At 40.8% G+C, this 19,778-nt stretch overlaps 1 protein-coding gene across 5 annotated transcripts in view; it reads left to right on the forward strand.

The window, feature by feature from the left end:
* Positions 1 to 19,778, forward strand: part of RBPMS (RNA binding protein, mRNA processing factor) — a 175,757-nt gene that overhangs the window by 95,926 nt on the left and 60,053 nt on the right. For all 5 annotated transcript variants that reach the window (XM_080658959.1, XM_080658958.1, XM_080658960.1 and 2 more), the window contains exon 5: positions 12,778 to 12,928. In XM_080658959.1, the coding sequence (XP_080515085.1) occupies positions 12,778 to 12,928 (151 nt within the window). The remainder of the gene's footprint in view (positions 1 to 12,777; positions 12,929 to 19,778) is intronic.

A 19,778-nucleotide genomic window follows, 5' to 3' on the forward strand; every position in this document is an offset into this window, starting at 1 on the left:
CCAGGGCCCGGTCCGGGGAGAGGCCTGCAACCAAGGTATGTGCCCTTGACCGGAATCGAAACCAGGAACGTTTAGTCTGCAGGCCGATGCTCTATCCACAGAGCCAAACTGACTAAGGGCCAGAACGTGTTTCATATTCGGCATTTCTTTCCTGGGGTCCTCAAACTTTTTAAACGGGGCCAGTTCACTGTTCCTCAGACCATTGGAGGGCCAGACTATAGTTTAAAAAAAAATTATGAACAAATTCCTATGCGCACTGCGGGCCTGGGACGAGTCGGCTGCTAAGCAGGACAGGCAGCGGCACCGGTGGTCTGGATAAATGTCCTCGGCGGGCCACATGTGGCCCGCGGGCCATAGTTTGAGGACGCCTGCTAGACTGTCAGTTTAATGTCCGAAAGTTCTGCTGTGAAGCCATAAGGCTTTGGACAAGTACAGGGAAGTACTTCGTTGTGGCAGACCTTCTTTCTTTGTTGATTTCCCAAGTAAGTGAAATTAGCTGCCAAATTCTGGTGTTTCTCTGGTGCCCATTGGAATGACATAGAGCATACTAGAATGTCATGAGTCAATATTAAGCAGATGAGGACCATCAAAAGTTGTTTTGTAGGTTCATCCCATATTACCCAAAGATCTTTTCAGGGTCAAAAACTATTGCTTAGGAACCACTTCCTTTTAAGCTTTCATAGTGAGAGCCATTTGTTTGAGTACCTTTATTTGGCAGGTAGCAGGAGTATAAGGCAGTCACGCAGCTGCTACCTTTTATCCCTGAGAAAGGGGGCTGCTTATGGGTACATTCATTGTCCAAAGATGAGACATAGGAGGAGGCGTGAGGACTATATAATGAAGGGACTGCTGGCTGCACCAGCCACATTTGGTATTTGTGTGTTAAGGATTCTAAGAGATTCCTTTGTCCCTCCCAGAACTGTCGAGTCCTGTTTACCTTCCAAGTCCTCGGAGAAAAAAGGTTAACATCAGGATTCCTGAATGAAAGAATACCATCTGCACTCTGACCTGTTTCTTTCCACATAATATCATCTATTTCAGAGCATCACTATGAAATATTGCTTTGATGGGTAACTGACCATGCTTCAAGTGGAGACATCCCATACCCTTCCTAACATTGTCAGGACCCAGGTCTTTCAGTCATTCTCTTAGGACAGTTTGAGAAAATGGTGGCAGAAGTTTAAATAACCATGCCCTCGCAACCTTTTGGAAAATAAACTCTGTTTGACTCCTATTCTGTTGACATGTTAAAGACTGAGTTTATAGCTGCTTCAAAGCCCCTGTCAGGAATTTATAGTCATCCTATACAAAGCAGATTCTCCTAGGGCAGCATGGCTGTGTACACAGGGGGTGGCTGGCTAGCAAAAAGTATACTTTAGTGAAAAAGAAAGAAATTTAGCTGGGTTGGTCAAGTCAAATGAAGACCCAGATACTTCTGAAGTACTTCTCCCTAATTCTCCTACAAAGTGGATCCAGTCTCTGCAGTTACCAGCCAGTCCCCTTAAGAGCTACTCAGGCTCTGCGAATCAACAGAAGTGGGAGGGAGAAGCAGGACATGCTTCAGGTCCCTGTGGGGGAGATGAAACCAGGTGGAATAAAAGGATTCCCTGAAACTACGTAGCACCAGCTCAGACAGCAGCTCCAGAGGCCTACTGCTTCAGCACTCCATCTGGGGGATTCTCAGAGCTGAGTATAAATCTCATCCTTCTCTTTCATAAGTGGTAGAAGCACCTTTCCAGAAAGTCCAAAGGAGAAAACCCCCATCTCAGTTCATGTTTAATAAGCAGCTCCTTAGCTGATGAGCACTGGGCCACAGGAGTATTTGTCACAGGTCGACCTTAATCTAACCATTGGCAAGAAGAGCTCATTTTTTTCTTACAATTAACCTTATGAGCTATAGACTGTTATCATTTCTAGTTTATAGCTGAGGCTACTGAGGCACAGAAAGGTTAAAAACATGTTCAAGATTTACCATGGAGGTAGGTTTGATTACAGGCAGACAGACTCCCAAGCCCACACTTGTAATTGCCACAACTTAAGCCTCTTATTTGGGGGGGAGCTTCCACTTAAAATTGTTGTGAACTTGAGTTGGGGTGTCTCCTTTGTAATAGACACTATATTAACTACAGTTGATGTACTTCTGGGGAACCCATTTCCTTGCTGCCTTCACCAGTAAGTAAAAGGGGATCTACCATCTCCTAGGTGTTTTCCTAAGCCTTCAAGATTAGGGGGCGGGGGGGGGGCGGGGAAACAGAAACAAGGTTTTCCTCATTTCATTGTTAGGGCAGATATTTTAACCACTTTGTAGGCTTTACCATAGGAGTCTGGCTTGGTGGTGAGAGGGTGTCAATTTGAGTGCTAACATTTGTTCACACAAAAGTGAAGCCAAGGCTAAACTATTTTAGGAAGTGGCCTAGTCACTAGAAAATATTATTAAAATCCTTTTATTCCAGACCCAAGATGGCTAGTGAGAGATGATAATGGGTTTTGCGATTATGGCCAAGCTGATTCTGTTGCAACACTCAGAGACGTGAGCTTGTTATAAAATATTATCAGAGGAGAAAATACATAGGCTTGAAGTCAAGGATAAACCTCAGGAGACATTCTAGGCTAGACGTGGTCATGCATTTCTGTCAGTAAAACTTTCAGAGCAGGATAAGATTTCATTGTGTTTTATAGAACATCTGGTTTAGAAACAAACATACTTTTTTAATTCCAGGGGCTAAAAACAAGGGGCTACAAGACATAAAGAAACCTAATGGTTCCTGGAAGACTGTTAAATTAGGCAATGGAGCAAGGAACTGTACCTGTACTTACAGCCCAGCTTCTGCCCATACGGCTACATAGACCCACAGAGAGCTCTTAGACAAGGGGTCTCTTTCTTAAAGTATAATCTAGATACATTACCAATGGAGAAGGACACATTCTTTTCAAAAGACTGCTTAGGCAAGGAGGACAGTGAGTAAGTAGATTATCCTAAGATAAATCCAGGGCAAGCACTTGGAGGTAGTTGAATTAAGAAAAAGAACAAGGCATAATTGGTCTGATAGTTTCTCAATGGGCAATGACCCAGCAGCACAGGCTGTTGTATTAACAGTCCTGATGTTTCTGCAAGCAATGCCCTTATTTAGGAAAAGTATGAAATACGGTTTACATCTGACGGATTCTTCTCCTCACTTGTTCATTCCTTATTGGAACCCATGTCTACCTAAATTTCAGCACAGTGGAAACTGAACAATGACCTCTATTATTATCTGAAAATAATATAGTCTTTGTAAAATAATGAACTTCACAGAACTGTCAAGTACACACACACACCCGCACAGTCATAGGAATCAGAAAATTAAATTCTGGATTTTCCCCAATTAACTGAATTTAGCTGGATTACTTGACTTTTCTGGATCTTAATGTATTCCTCAGTTTCGGGGAGTCTATTGGCATTTTGAATGAGATCATTCTTATGTTGTATAGGAATGTCTTGCTTGTTGTAGGACTTTAACATCCTAGCCTGTCCACTGAATGCTGGTATAGCCCTTAGTCTTACAACAGCCCCCAAACACCCTCACACATTTTCAGATGTCCCTAAGAAGTGTGGGAGTGGTGGGAGGCGAGAGTGGGACAGTAACCCATGGTTGAAAACTACCAGGTTAGGAGGTCCCGGAAATTCAGTAATGAATGCTGTGAATTTCATGCTTTATGTAGATAACCCTCTCCTATTTAGCAGCAAAGAATCTAGTACTCTGCCAGCCTCCTGCTTCTGTCATCTTCACTCACAGATAGTTTTGTGTGTGTTTCTTTAAAAATGTTTGGGCATCACAAGTTTTTACATGTGATTCAATGATATGTTTGTAAATGATAGAAGGTTTCTACTTGTTCATTTTTAGGAATAGTATTGAGTTGGGAGGAATTTTTGAAATTGCAGCATTGACCATCCCCCATTTCTTTTCCTCTGTCACCTTATCTGTTTATATGTGTAACATGCAGCTCTTTCTTTCACTTCCCTCCACACCCGTGTCTGAATAAGCCCCATCCACTTCACTGCAACAGATTACCCAGATTCAAGTTTCTATTTGGCATGCCACTGAGTCATTTTAAGGTTCCAACTGAATGTGACAATTGTTTTCAGACTCCTAGGGAAACTTCTGCATATTCCTTGCCTAGAGTCTGTTTCTAATTTGATTGGATGTTTTATGCTGCCTGCAGAAGAGAAAGCTCACAGTACTCAGAAAACTGTAAATATAATTTGGTCCCCTAAGACCTCAGACTATCTCTAAAGTATGTATTTACCTACATAGTTCCTGATAGGACATATCTATCAATTTTCAGAAAGCAGTTTATATTTCTAATTTATGTTTTTAACTTCTAAAAAGTAAAAGTTCTTTCAACTTCATTCCTTTATGTTGAAAAATTTGTGGTTCCCAGGTTATTTCCTTGTGATCAAATGCTATTTGAAAATAGAAGGCTTTTATTCTTAGCCCTCTTTAACAAAATGTTTTAAAATGAAACAGCATTGAGAAATGCAAATCAAAACCACTAGGAGATATACCACTTTACACCTAAGATAGCTAAAATAAAAAAGGCAATAATAAGTGTTGGCAAGATGTAAAAAAATAGGGATCCTCACACACTGGTGATGGGATTGAAATGGTATAGCCACTCGGAAAGCAGTTCCACAGTTCATTAAGAAAGTTAACATAGTCACCATGTGATCCAGCAATTCCACTCCTAGAGAATTGAAAACACAAGTCCATGTAAAAACTTGTACATAAGTGTTCTAAAGCTATATAGTGGTGATGGTTGCATAATTCTGTTACTATACTCAGCATAGCCACCTGCCTGGGTGGCAGGGTTTTCTGGATGTGCCGCATTCCTTAAAGCAGAAGTGGGTTTTCATTTGTAATTGGGCCTGGAGAAGGGAGCAGTAAGAAGCTTATAAGAATCTCTTTCAGCATATTAAGTTGAACCTTATGAAATTGCTACTACTTTATATCTTTATTCTACAAAAAAAAGTTTCATCTGGTTCAATAGGTACGCCTCAGAGCCCCTGGATTAGGGTATCAGGACAGAGTCTGTATGCAATGCCAGGAGATTTTGATAGGAAATTCCCTTCGTTCTAAAAGAGGTGGGAGACTTATGACTATCCATCAAAGGAGAGCAGAGTCCACTGACAGTGGAATGAATGGTAAGGGTAGTCTGATACTTTCCAGTAGTTTCATGTGGTTCATCCAAATGGAGTAGTATTCTTAAACATTTGCATTTGCCCATTTTGTCACTTTGTAACGGTTTTTGGTCCAGGACTCACCAGAAGCCGTGCACTGAGCACAGCTCAGCCTTGAGAATGCCCCGTTCCCCCCAGGTTCAGGCCACACACTGAGCTGTTGGTTTACAGCAGTGATTATCTATAAACGCCCCCCCCCCCTTTTTTTAAACATTTTAATATATTTTAGTCAGAAATTTAAAAATTAACTAGAATAAATGACATTAAAAACCTTTGGTTATTTAGAATCTTCTTTCAAAAGGTTCAATCTCAGTAAGTCGCAGCAAGTGAGGGGGGTTGCTGTTAGAATTCTGGGTCCTCGCTTTTTAGTCACATAAAGTTAGTTATAAGGGCAAACAAAGATAAAATGATGAATTAACTTTAACTTTTTAAATAGTAAAACAATTTTACCTGCTGTAAATACATAGGTAGAGAGAAAATAACGTGAAGACAATGATGGAGAGGGACCCTAAACTGAGTACAAACAGAAATGGATGAATCTATTTCAAGTGAATAATACAGCCACACTGAACGGGAGGAGGAGGGCCCAGGAGAACTAAACCAAATAATTCTTACATATACATATTGACTGCTAGTTTTAGGCTAAAGACAAAAGGAACTTTAAATGAATAATGAAAATTAGTTTATTAGTTTGGGTGTTTTTTTTGTTGATATTATTTAGCAATTCTGAAACTACTTTGTATACATTCCTGTACTGAGCAAATAAATAAATAAATGTATAGTTGATAATGTGAGCTAACATTCAGAGAAGGACTTACGAATACATAAAGAAAAGGTTAAATTAACCCAATTGTGTTGGATTTGAATTGGAGCTATCAGTACACACTTGTGTTTTTAATATATTGAAATAGATGTAGATGGGAAAGCATGTGTGTGTGTGTGTGTGTGTGTGTGTGTGTGTGTGTGTAAATATAAATCTTAGAAAATTTTAGCACCAAAACAAGTGATAATAATAAATTATGAATCCTAGAATAAAATAAGCTATGAATCACCACTGATGTGTGAGTGAATTAATGAACAAATTAATGAATAGATAGTAAACAAAGGAGAAAACTGATAAATACAGAAGGAATGATTAGCAAATCATTTGGCAACCACAGTAATAATGATTGCTTTAGGTAAGAATCATCAACAGATGATAAAATTTCTGGGTGAAAGTTTATTGAGAAATAGATATTTATATGGTCTCAAAATATCTCCCTATATGAGATACTTAATAATTAAAAAGGGAAATTAGTGACCTTACAGTGAGAAACTTGACAAGTGATCAAAGTTATTATCGCTAGTGAATGAGACAAAAATGATATCATGATGCATTGCAAATGATACAAATCTCTTATTTCTGCCAAAAATGCATAACCTGAATCTAATTAAGAAGTCACATAAACCCAAATTGAGGGTCATTGTACAAAATAAATAGCCAACTGTACTCTTCAAAAATGTCAAGGTCATAAAAGACAAGGACTGAGGAAAATACTTCAGGAGACTGAAGAGATGACAACTGAATGCTATATATAAATCTGGATTATATCTTGGCTCAGGAAAACAGATGTTTTTAGGAAATCAAACTATAAAGGGTAAAGGGACATCATACTTTCAACTTATTCTTAAACCTATTCAGGGAGGAGAAAATAAAAGTTGGTGTGGCAAATCTGAGCAAAGGGTATATAGGAACTCTACATCTGCGACTTTTTTAAAAGTCTGAAATTATTTCAAAACTAGAGGCCCGGTGCACAAAATTTGTGCATGGGGGTGTGTGTGTCCCTCAGCCCAGCCTGCACCCTCTCCAATCTGAGACTTCTAAACGGGCACTGCTGGCTCCCAACTGCTCGCCTGCCTGCCTACCTGATTGCCCCTAACCGCTTCTGCCTGCCAGCCTGATCACCCCTAACCACTCCCCTGCCAGCCTGTTTTTTCCTAACTGCCCTCCCCTGCAGGCCTGGTACCCCCCAACTGCCCTCCCCTGCAGGCCTGGGTCCCCCCAAACTGCCCTTCCCTGCAGGCCCGGTCATCCCCAACTGCCCTCCTCTGCTGGCCTGGTCACCCCTAACTGCCCTCCCTTGCAGACCTGGTCCCTCCCCTGCTGGCCATCTTGTGGTGGCCATCTTGTGTCCACATGGGGGGCAGCCATTTTGTGTGTTGGAGTGATGGTCAATTTGCATATTACTCTTTTATTAGATAGGAGAGAGGCCTGGTGCACGGGTGGGGGCCAGCTGGTTTGCCCTGAAGAGTGTCCCGGATCAGGGTGGGGGTTCCCCTTGGGGCATGGGGTGGCCTGGGCGAGCGGCCTGTGGTCATTTGCAGGCCAGCCACGTCCAACAACAACCCAGGCGGAGGCCCTGGTATTTGGGATTTATTTATCTTCTATAATTGAAACTTTGTAGCCTTGAGCAGAGGCCAAGGCAGCCCAGGAAGCTTGGCTTCCTCCATTGCCAGGGAAACCCAAGCCTCCTGCTCTCTCCAGCTCTGTGGCTGCCGCCATCTTTGTTGGGATTTATTTATCTTCTATAATTGAAACTTTGTAGCCTTGAGTGGAGTCCATGGCCAGCTAGGGTGTGCAGGAAGCTTGGCTTCCTCCATTGCTGGGGAAACCCAAGCCTCCTGCTCGCTCTGTGGCTGTAGCCATCTTGGTTGGGTTAATTTGCATACTCACTCCTGATTGGCTGATGGGCGTGGCTTGTGGGTGTAGCAGAGGTATGGTCAATTTGCATATTACTCTTTTATTAGATAGGATAAAGTATTTTAAGAACTTAACAAAACAAAAAAAATACCAGCCTTGCTGGTTGAATACTCTGTGCCTGGTTGTCTACATATCTATTACTTCTAGATCTGCTCTGGCTCTACTAGTACTCCATAGGAAATTACTTATTCTGGCTCTCTCACACTATTTAAAAAATCATAAATTTATAAATTATACACACTTGTAAGTTCAAGCAATATAAAATTAAACAATAGAAGTCATGGTCCCGTTCCCTCTTGCTCCTATTCCCACCACCACCACCACCAAAGTTTCCACTGTTAACAGGATGGTTGTCACATTATTATTATAAACATTCCTGGGCTTACACAGATAGACTAATGTGTTCACACATATACAGGGTCCCCCAAGACTACTAAACATTGTTAAGTACCTTTTTTTAAACATAATATTGCCATGGGCATATTTCTTAGTAAATACATATAGCCTTGTTTTATTCTTTACTGTTTTTGTTTTTTTCTCTCTCTCTAATGAATGCTTCCATTGTCCCTAAAATAATTGTCCAGTATAAATAAACCAACTTTAACAGTAGAACCATTCATAAGGACACTGGGATACCTGGTAGCTCACAAATCAACAAGATTCCATCAGACATCAGGACAGCTCTGAAGACCTCAGTGGCAGGATTTCATAGATGTTTCTCTAGTGGAAGACTATTAATGTGACTCAGCTCCAACCACCTTCATTTTCTATATCTCTGCATTCAAGGTTGAAATCTTCAGAACAGAAAAGCATTTTTGGTCACTTTGGGCAGCATCTGTCCCTTAAATAGTCAGCTATTGTCATGGGAGTAAGGGCACAGAACCTAGCTAGACATTGGCCTCTGGTGCCCTTCCCAGGACTAGCAGAATAACCATCCCAACCAACGTCTCTTTCCAGGGAGGCTCTGGTTGCTTTATGTCTGGTCTGTTCCAGTCTCCTAAGTCCAGAAAATTCTCTTTTTAACCTTTCTATTCACAAATAGTTCTTGAGCTTTATTTACATGTAAGTGAAAAGGGATTTTTAAAAAATTCCCTCAATAGTCTTGAATGCAATAACTGACTTTCTTTGAGTTTAGAGCATTGTAGTGTGTAAATGTGGAATTTCAGTTTTATTTCATGTCTCTTAATTGTTCTCTGTAGCTTTTGAGATTGAATCATGAGGCCTTCTAGTGATCACATGTACCAGGCATTATAAAAGTTGTTAAATAAAACTCTTCCTGTTGGTTGAGTCACCTGCAGTAAGGTGAAAGGTGGGGTTGGGTATGTGATTGGTAGAGAAGAGGGGAAGTTTGCTTATGTGGAAACACAGAAGTTTCAAGGAGAATACTATGAGGTATTTTAGGAACTATGGCCCAAGAAAGGAAACTGTTAACGTGATGTCTCTGTCAGTTCCAGCTGCTGTAACAAAATAGCATATGTTGGATGACTCAAACAACAGAGATTTAATTTTCTTAGTTCTGATGGCTAGAAAGTCCAAGATCAAGTTGTCAACAGATTCAGTATCTGGCAAGGGCCCCCTTCCTTACAGACCACCGGCTTCTCACTAAGTGTTCACATGGCCTTTCCTCGGTGTGTGTTCTTGGTAAAAATCCCTGGTATTTCTTCCTCTAAGGGTACTGATCCCATCAAAGGGGCCCCACACTCATGACCTCATCTGAACCTAATTACTTCCCAAAGGCCCCACCTTCAATTACTATCACATTGGGGTTAACATAAGAATTTTGGGAAGACACAACATTCAGTCCATAATACATAAGCATATGGATTTGAAACTGCTCTTGTGTACTCTTAAATATACTAGACTACTTAGGATACTGTATTTGTCAACAGTGTCTATACCTCCCAGAGTTGGCCCTGGGGAGGGAGTTCAGCCCTTGAGGCTCATAATGAACCTCTGTTGCTTTGGTCATAATGCTTTAGGCCCATCTTGAAGATTGTTGGCTGTCCCTGCAGCCTGTCAGGTTGGGTTGTTTCTAAGTAACTGTTCTCAAATTGATATCATAACTGCTGTCCAGAAACTGTCCTTTCTCCTCACCTTGTAAAGAAGACAGCATTTACACATGGAAAGGTTTCAGTTCATTATAAGATGGGTTTTGGTGAAGTAAAGGCAAGAGAGTAAAAAAGTTGATTTTGAGAGGCACAGATTTGACTTGGCAGTCATCTTATCCTGACAGCATTTAATGTGAAGTCCCTGTAGCCAGAAAATAATCTTGTTAGGCTTTAATTAAAAGCACAAGGTGTTTTTTCACGTCTCCTCCTTATCTATCTCCCTCTTTTAAATCTCTTCCTCTTTACTTCCATATTCTCCCTACCCCACCCCCTCTGCCTCCTCTTCATCATCTTTGAACATTTAAAATGTTTTGGGCTTGGCTAATCCCTATGGATAGAAACTGAGCTGAGCAGGATATTGATTACCAAATATGGTATTGCTGCTAAAGATATCAGAGGAATGTGGCTTGTATTCTAAGCCTCCAGCCTATGAAAAAGCTGCCAAACAAATTAGGTCATTTTAACGTCTTAGCTTTTTTAATAAGGAGCTGGAACTTTGATTTGGAACATGGTGGTGGTGCTATTTTCTCTCAGTGGAGGAGGGGCATAAAGACGGGGGGGGGGGGGAGGTGGGGGAGACTTCTTTTGGTGTGTTTTAGGACCTGAGCCACCAGCTTAGGTTATGTAGGAGGCAAGCACATGTGTGGAGCCTCAGTTGACTCTGAAGCACCAGTGAAAAAGTTGAGGCATCAAATTCAGATATGCAGCCTCATTACCTGACGTTGGAAGCTCCGGAGGACTGACAGGTCCCAGGATGTTCTCCTTGCATTACAGTGGCCCAGGCCACAGTGCTCAGGTTGATGTGGCTCAGGTTTAGGAAAGTTGCTTCTTCATAAAAAGGTTCATGGAGTTTAGTGCTGATGAGGACATACTGAAACTGATGGCAGATTGTCACATGTGTGCCTGAGGGTGTGTGATGTGAATATGCCAGTCCTGTCACAGCATACCTTTAAATGACACACAGGGACTGCGCTTGCCTCCCAGAAAGACCACAGCCTTCAGGTCCATGTTTAGAAATGTTTATTCTGTTGTGATATTAGTGCTCATAGAGTAAAATGCTCTTAAGTAGAGTGGATGGGAGCAAACACTGCTTCAGAATTTTGCTTTGTTCTTTTTCCTTATACTGTATACATTTTTAGCAATATAATACTAAGGTTTCCCAGATTAAAACAAAAACTGAGACCAGTTAAAAGAATTTCTGTTTCTGTCTCATCTAACGCACCCCTTTTCACTTTTTGTTGTTGGTTAGGGCTGCACAACTAGAGTCCCTTTCTTCTTTCCCTTTCTTTCCCCCCGTGTGCCTCCTCCCCCCCCCCCCCCCCCACACACACACACCTGTTTGCCACCTTCAGTTGGTTTCTTCTAAGAGAATCTCAAAGCAGGCCCATAGAGAAATTCCACCCACCAGGACATCTGGGTCAGGCTCTGTGGCCTTTGTTGTCCCTCCCAGAGGACCTGTCTTCCCTCTCTCCCCCACCTTACTTCTCTTACTACTGTTTCCATCCACTCACAAGCTCTTCCTCCCATTTTGGAACTAAGCATGTGAAGTTCAGTTGTTCATCCTGATCAGCAGAGTCAGAGATTCTTACTAATTTCCTGTGAAAATTGCTCTTGTTTTTCTTCAAGCTAATCAAGGAGAAGAGAGGGGGCTTTGGAGCCCACAGGCCTACCTGTGTTCTTTAGGATAGTTATTTTCAGAACTTCTTTTCCAAAACATATGCAGACAAACCTTGGTTGCACGTTTATACACTATACTGGTGTATCTTTTTGATGCTGTGGTTTGGGTTCAGAATCCCCATTATTGCACATAGGTGTCATGAAATGATTTGTCATGCTTAGCAATGGAGGCATTCTTGAATGGGTGTGGGGAGGTTCAAAATACACTTATCTTGCCCTAAATCTTGTATTTTATAGTGTTTGTGATTGATTTCATTGAATGTTTTTGTTATAGGTAAAAGGAAATAATGGGGTCAGGGTAATTGAAATGACTATCCTCTCTCTGGCCCATATAATCTGTTGTTTCTCTGTGTAGCTAATACGCCAGCTATAATCAAGATCAGGACTTAACCACATCAAGACATTTGGATTTTATGTAAATTTATAAGACAACTGGAATTAAATGATACTTGTTATATTGAAATCTTAAAAGTGTTTAATTCCTGTCTTAGTAACTATGAGTACATGTGTCACTGTTATAAAAGCTCTCCAGTTAGATAGGGATGGGAATTCCCCTCTATAAACTGAGGCCTTGAAGAATTGCATTAAGTCAGTGTCAGTGTCTGTCAGAACGCGGGTCAAGCCTGGGCCTTTTATTATATCAGGAGTTAGACTTTCTAGTATTGCACAGGGCTTTGCACTAATCTTTTTACTCTTACTGGTAACCATTAATTGAAGTGTTTATCTGTGCTCATAATTTACTGGTCTAAGTTTAAAACTTGAATTTGAATGTTTTTGTCCAAGAGGAAAAGCCATGAAGAAGAGTTGAAAACCCATGTAACTAAAAAAGAAGTAAATGAAATCTCCCTGGCTTTCTGGACTTGTTGGGTTATGAGTTATTATGCATTCTGTGCAAGTAGTGAGAATGAGAGCTCTTGCTGACTTTTTTTCTTTTTCAGATAGGCCAGGATTTACTGGTGTGTTTATTTTGTCACCATTCCGGTTTGACTCTAAGGAAATGAAAACATCTTCCATTTGTTCTTTTATTTCCAAAGGGCATCCGCTTCGATCCTGAAATTCCGCAAACACTACGACTAGAGTTTGCTAAGGCAAACACGAAGATGGCCAAGAACAAACTAGTAGGGACTCCAAACCCCAGTACTCCTCTGCCCAACACTGTACCTCAGTTCATTGCCAGAGAGCCATGTAAGTGGATCTACTTTTCATTTTTAAGGAGGGAAAAAAACAAAGAAACGGATCACTAAGACTAGCTTATGTGGTGCATGTGAGAGCACACCACGGGACAGAGCTGGCTGAGGGTCGTGTCCAGTTCCGTGGAGAGGCTGCCTGCTCTTGCTGTCTGAGCTCCAGATACGGCTGTCTTGTTTGTGATTGGCTGTCTCAAAAGATGGTTTGGCTCGATCAGAGCTATAACTACAAAATTTTGATGTTGTAGATTCTCTTAATGGTCTTGACTTTATCGTGAGTATGCCCTATTTGCCTTGGAGTGTAAACCCTTTTTTATTGCCCCATTCTTGGACATGAGAGTTAGTTCTCAGCAATCACTTCGTTGAAGAACATCAGTTCTGCGGTTTTGGGAAAATACAATGTTAAAAGTGAAAGAAGCGGATATTAAGTTTATTCTATTTTTGAGAACAGTTTAGCCATAAATCTTGGGGGAAAAGTAAACACATACAAAGCATTTATATATTGGAACAATCCGTTCCAGCAAACAAATACCAGTAAAGATTTAAGGAAATCTGGGGCTTTCTGTTTTAAATTAATTGGGTATGAACACTTGACTAATTGCTAAACAAGTAATTTACCCCACCTCATGAGCTTATTTCCTTAAATGTCCAGGCTGCAATTTCTGTGTTTGACTGAAAAGATTGTCTTAATTTTCTTTCTCAAGCTCAATCACTAGCAGAAGTGAGGCGTGAGATGGCCTTAACTTTTCCTTTTTTTGCGTAGCTGTATGTGATTGACTATGGCAGGGCATTCAGGAATCCCAAATGACTTGCTGTTATTTGGAATATTCCTATACTATCGTTCTTCATCTTCCCAAACCACACGATCTTCATCTCCTTCCTGCGCTCTCTGACAATATGTTTCAACTTTTCTTATTGAAATTGAAGGTCACATGGGTTCCTTTCTTCCCCTGTCATGTGCCTGTCAGATTTAATCAGGTTACTTTGGAAGTTGTAGTCATTCTGTAGCTCAGTCACTCTTGAGAAAGCTGCTGCGTGTTGGTGGAAACTAACAGATAAAAGAGTTTCTCCCCCAGTGTGTTCTAGAATTTTTCTGTGAAGCCACAAAGTAATAACAGAGAAAAAAAAATTGTTCTTCCATGTCCTAGCAGTAGTCGGCAAACTGCGGCTCGAGAGCCACATGCGGCTCTTTGGCCCCTTGAGGGTGGCTCTTCCACAAAATACCACGGCCTGGGTGAGTCTATTTTGAAGAAGTGGCGTTAGAAGAAGTTTAAGTCTAAAAAATTTGGCTCTCAAAAGAAATTTCAATCGTTGTACTGTTGATATTTGGCTCTGTTGACTAATGAGTTTGCCGACCACTGTCCTAGGGGAAACGAAATCTTTATTTGGGAAGGACATTTAAATGAAAGTTTCATTTTAAGGTGCAGGGGCCCTAAGGGAGTACGTATGGACATTTCTTATATAATTCTATATCCCTACAGCATCTAGTTCAGTACCTTGTATATTGCATAAATTTATAAATATTAAATAAAAAATTTTTAATTTAGCTATTTGCAGAATTATTCCATTTGTATGACTTCTTTTTCTGAAAATTTTTTTGTCTTAATTAAGGCATCAGAAAAGAGTATTTGTAGGATACTTTGATTTAGAAAAGATAACCTAGAGTAACTCTTTACTTTTTGGAGAAATTGCCTGCCTCAGACAGGAAGTGGAATGCTGGCCATACTTGACCCTTTCAGTTCTCTATGCAGTGCTTTCTTTGAGAGGTCAAAATGTTTTCTAAGTCTGCTACAGCAGCTCTATGAAATAGGTAGCCAGCAAGGTGATAGCCAGTTCACAGCAGGGTACACAGAAGCAATGGAGATGAACAAAGCGAACATCCACAAATCCCTGAAGTCACAGAAGAGCTTAGCTGAGTTTAGACACTGCTTTGGCCCGCTCTGCCTACCTCCCTTCCCTGTGTACAGGACAACTCAGAAGTACTCAGATAATTTCTATGGTGGGGTCAAAACTTTCCTGTCAGCCCAGTTGGGGTGGCTCAGTGGTTGAGCATTGACTCATGAAGCAGGAAGTCACTGGTTCAGTTCCTGGTTGGTGCACATGCCCAGTTTGTGGGCTTGATCCCCAGTAGGGAGCGTGCAGGAGGCAGCTGATTAATGTTTCTATCTCCTTATCCCTCTCCCTTCCCTTCTCTAAAATCAATAAAAACACTTCAAAACAAAACAAAACCAAAAAAAACCTTGCCTGTCTGCTCATGGCACAATGAACTTGACGCTAAAAAAAGAAATCCAAACAGACATATATTCTTGAGAAAATAAAAGTTAGCATGATTTTTCTTAATATAGCTCCTTTTTACGACATAGAGGCCTTGACAAACAGCAGTTCCACTGTGACTCAGATCGACCTTATCATCTATTACCATTCCCTCTGGAATTGGTAACTTCCCTGTCATATACTCAGAAGTGTCGCTTTTCCAGAAGCATACTGCAGACTAAGAACAATGTGGTGGTTCTGAACTGTGAGTCCAGTTATATTTGTACATAATTGGTGCTCTAGGTCAGTGGTCGGCAAACTGCGGCTCACGAGCCACATGCGGCCCTTTGGCCCCTTGAGTGTGGCTCTTCCACAAAACCCATGGCCTGGGCAAGTCTATTTTGAAGAAGTGGCATTAGAAGAAGTTTAAGTTTAAAAAATTTGGCTCTCAAAAGAAATTTCAATCGTTGTACTGTTGATATTTGGATCTGTTGTCTAATGAGTTTGCCGACCACAGCTCTAGGTGAACGGTTTAATTGCCTGTCAGGAATACACTTGCCATGGAATCATAGACTTTGGGAGTTGGAAAAACCCTATAGGTGTCTCTGTTATAAGCCATTAGGGAGAGGTTTTTTATAAATGCTTCTTTTTGTTGATGTTTTTATATGGTGGTGGCTGTAAAGTACCCATTGCCATCTCTAATGGAAGAATTTTCTATGATTTGATTATATAGTAAAATTTACTTGAACATTCATTTCTCAAGTATCTGTTGAACTTAAATGAGCACCCAGTATGCTAGACACTGGGGAAGGAGGGGGTCTGTGGTTGCTGCCTTAAAAGAGCTCTCAGGCCCAGCCATTGTGACCCAGTGATTGCATGTCAACCTATGAACCAGATTACAGTTTGATTCCCAGTCAGGGCCCATGCTCGGGTTTCAGCCTCAATCCCCAGTAGGGGGGTGTACAAGAGGCAGCCGATCAATGATTATCTCTCATCATTGATGTTTCTATCTCTCTCTCCCCCTCTCCCTTCTTCTCTGAAATCAATAAAAAATATATATTTTAACAGCTGTCAGCCCAAGGGGTTGGTGATAGTTGTCAGGAAACTCGGTCTTTACAAAGGCTGTAGAAGATTCCTTGCAGCTTAGTCTAGATTGCTCCAAATCAAACCATCATATTTGCTGAGCACCAGCTCTATTTGCGGTAAGTATGAAGATCGAGAAAACTAGGATTGCAGCTTGCCAAGGCAGAGATGGTGGCCTCAGTGGAGAACCTTGGCCTTAGACTTGAAGATGTCAGTGAGAGTTCCGGCTTTGCCAGTTAATAGTCAAGCTTTGTGACCTTAAAAAATTAACCTTGTTGTGTTCCTGTTCCTTCAGCTATAAAAAGGGAATAATACCTTCTCATGATTATAGAGCTAAATAAAACGCCATTTGGTGGTGTTGCAGATTAAATGGTTGTAATATATGTAGAGTACTAGGCAAATGTAAAGTACAATCCTTTTTTTAAAAAAATACTCGTTTTAGAGAGAAAGGAAAGGAGAGGGAGAGAGAAAAATATCAGTGTGAGAGAGAAACATCAATCCGTTTGATTCCCAAATGGGGATTAAACCTGCAATCTAGGTATGTGCACTGACCAGGAATCAAACCCACAACCTTTTGGTATATAGGACGATGCTTCAACCGACTGAACTGCTCAACCAGGGCACTCTTAATTTTTTTAAAAAAAGCACTGAGTTGTTTTTCTTTCCTAATAGTTAAAAGTAGGTATTGAGCCGAAACCAGTTTGGCTCAGTGGATAGCGTCAGCCTGCAGACTGAAAGGTCCCAGGTTTGATTCCGGTCAAGGGCACGTACCTTGGTTGTGGGCACATCCCCAGTAGGAGGTGTGCAGGAGGCAGCTGATCGATGTGTCTCTCTCATCGATGTTTCTAACTCACTATCCCTCTCCCTTCCTCTCTGTAAAATATCAATAAAATATATTTTAAAAAAATAAAAAAAAATAAAAGTAGTTATTGATCTTATGAGGTATCATCCTATATGACTGTAGCCAATTGTCTTTGCAAATTAGGAGAAAGGATTAATAAAATTCACATACAATCCCAGGAAAGTAGTACATTTCCCTAACTAAATTTTTATTAATTTGAGCTTCCCCTTCTTGTACTCTCTTGTATGTAATAAAGTAAGGAAAATACTAGAAGAAAGCAGAAAGTACGAGATGTAGAAACGTTATGTTATATAAAATTCTTCTAGATTATCCATTTGATTGTACAGAAAAGTCATGTTCTGTAGTGTAAGTGGAGACTCTAAAACCTTATAAGCACATAGCCGTTTATGACTCATCAGACCACTTCCTAGTTTTCCTGCGACATCATTGGAATTTCCCATTTATCCAATACTGACCCTGGATGGGTGGGGAGCCCAAAGTGTGAAAAGGAAGTTCTGGAGAAAGATGGTAATAGGGACTCTGGGCAGTCACAGACCTTGGGCAGTAGTAAAGGAAAGAGGTCAGGAGATGGACACAGTGGGGAGGCCAGAGGCAGCCAGCTGCTGAGAGTAAAGGAGAGAGAGAGTACATCAAAGTATGGAGGCTGAGCTTGCAGGATTGTACGCATTTGACTAATGCTCATTCCCTCTGAGGCACCTCCACAGTGGGGACTGTCTAGGGATTCTGTGCTTGTGGACTAATGTGAAGCTACCGGAAGTAATGTTCACAGAAACATGCCAATAATTTTCATTCTGCGTATCCAGACTTCGTGATGATTGAGTAACCCAGTGAGTGGTCTCTGACCTCCTCTCACCCAGCACAACTAAGCGTTTGTGGGCCCCATTGTCACATCACAAAGAAAAGCCCACAGTATCCGCATTTGCCATTCAGGATATGTATAAAGATATCTATCATGTGCTTTGGCCCCAGACATTCTGAGAAATACATAAAAACATGAAACAAAACTGCAGTCAATAAAGACAGCAAAATACTCTTAAAAAACCAGAGGCCTAAACTAATGTTTATTTCCATATATGTCCCACTCAGACAAAGCAAAAATACTGTTTTCCTTTTAAAAAGAAGGGTCAAGCATTTACTAAGCCAATCAATATTTACCAGGGGCCTATCTTCATTCACTCTGTCCTCAAACCTGCACACATTCCTAGTTTTTGCTTGATGTGTATAATTTTGATAATCTTTAATAATTAAATTTAATAATATTAAATTAATTTTAGACAATGGATTTGGTAAGAATAGGTTTTCTTTTAATATAGTTTATTGATTTTTTTTACAGAGAGGAAGGGAGAGGGATAGAGAGTTAGAAACATCGATGGGAGAGAAACATGGATCAGCTGCCTCCTGCACACCTCCTACTGGGGATGTGCCTGCAACCAAGGTACATGCCCTTGACCGGAATCGAACCAGGGACCCTTCAGTCCACAAGCCGACACTATCCACTAAGCCAAATCAGTTAGGGCGGTAAGAATAGTTTTTATATAGACATCTTGTTTGATGTGGGAAGTAAGTTATTGCAGCATCATGTAGATCTGCTAATCTGATCTACTTTATTTACATTGTGATTTCATGACTAGTCTATCTTTTTTTTTTAATAAATCTTTATTGTTCAGATTATTACAGGTGTTCCTCTTTTTTTCCCCCCCCATAGCTCCCCTCCACCTGATTCCCCACCCCACCCCATGCCCTTACCCCCCGCCACTGTCTTCATCCATAGGTGTAAGATTTTTGTCCAATCTCTTCCCACACCCCTCACACCCCCTTCCCCCTGAGAATTGTCAGTCCACTCCCTTTCTATGTCCCTGATTCTATTATATTCACCAGTCCATTCTGTTCTTCAGATTTTTTATTCACTTGATTTTTAGATTCAATTGTTGGTAGGTATGTATTTGATGTCATTTTGTTGTTCATAATTTTTATCTTTACCTTTTTCTTCTTCTTCCTCTTCTTAAAGAATACCCTTCAGCATTTCATATAATCCTGGTTTGGTGGTGATGAACTCCTTTAGCTTTTTCTTGTCTGTGAAGCTCTTTATCTGACCTTCAATTCTGAATGATAGCTTTGCTGGATAGAGTAATCTTGGTTGTAGGTTCTTGCTGTTCATCACTTTGAATATTTCTTGCCACTCCCTTCTGGCCTGCATAGTTTCTGCAGAGAAATCAGCTGACAGTCATATGGGTACTCCCTTGTAGGTAACTAACCGTTTTTCTCTTGCTGCTTTCAAGATTCTCTCTTTGTCTTTTGCCCTTGGCATTTTAATTATGATGTGTCTTGGTGTGGTCCTCTTTGGATTCCTCTTGTATGGGGTTCTGTGCACTTCCTGAACTTGTAAGTCTATTTCTTTCACCAGGTAGGGAAAGTTTTCTGTCATTATTTCTTCTAATAGGTTTTAAATATTTTGCTCTCTCTCTTCTTCTGGCACCCCAAAAATTCGGATGTTGGTACGCTTAAAGTTGTCCCAGAGGCTCCTTACACTATCTTCATGTTTTTGGATTCTTTTTTCTTTTTGTTTTTCTGGTTGGGTGTTTTTTGTTTCCTCATATTTCAGATTTTTGGTTTGATTCTTGGAGTACGTTGATCTACAGTTGAGTTTCTG

This window comes from Plecotus auritus (assembly GCF_963455305.1).
Source record: "Plecotus auritus genome assembly, chromosome: 3".
Taxonomy (NCBI): Eukaryota; Metazoa; Chordata; class Mammalia; order Chiroptera; family Vespertilionidae; genus Plecotus; species Plecotus auritus.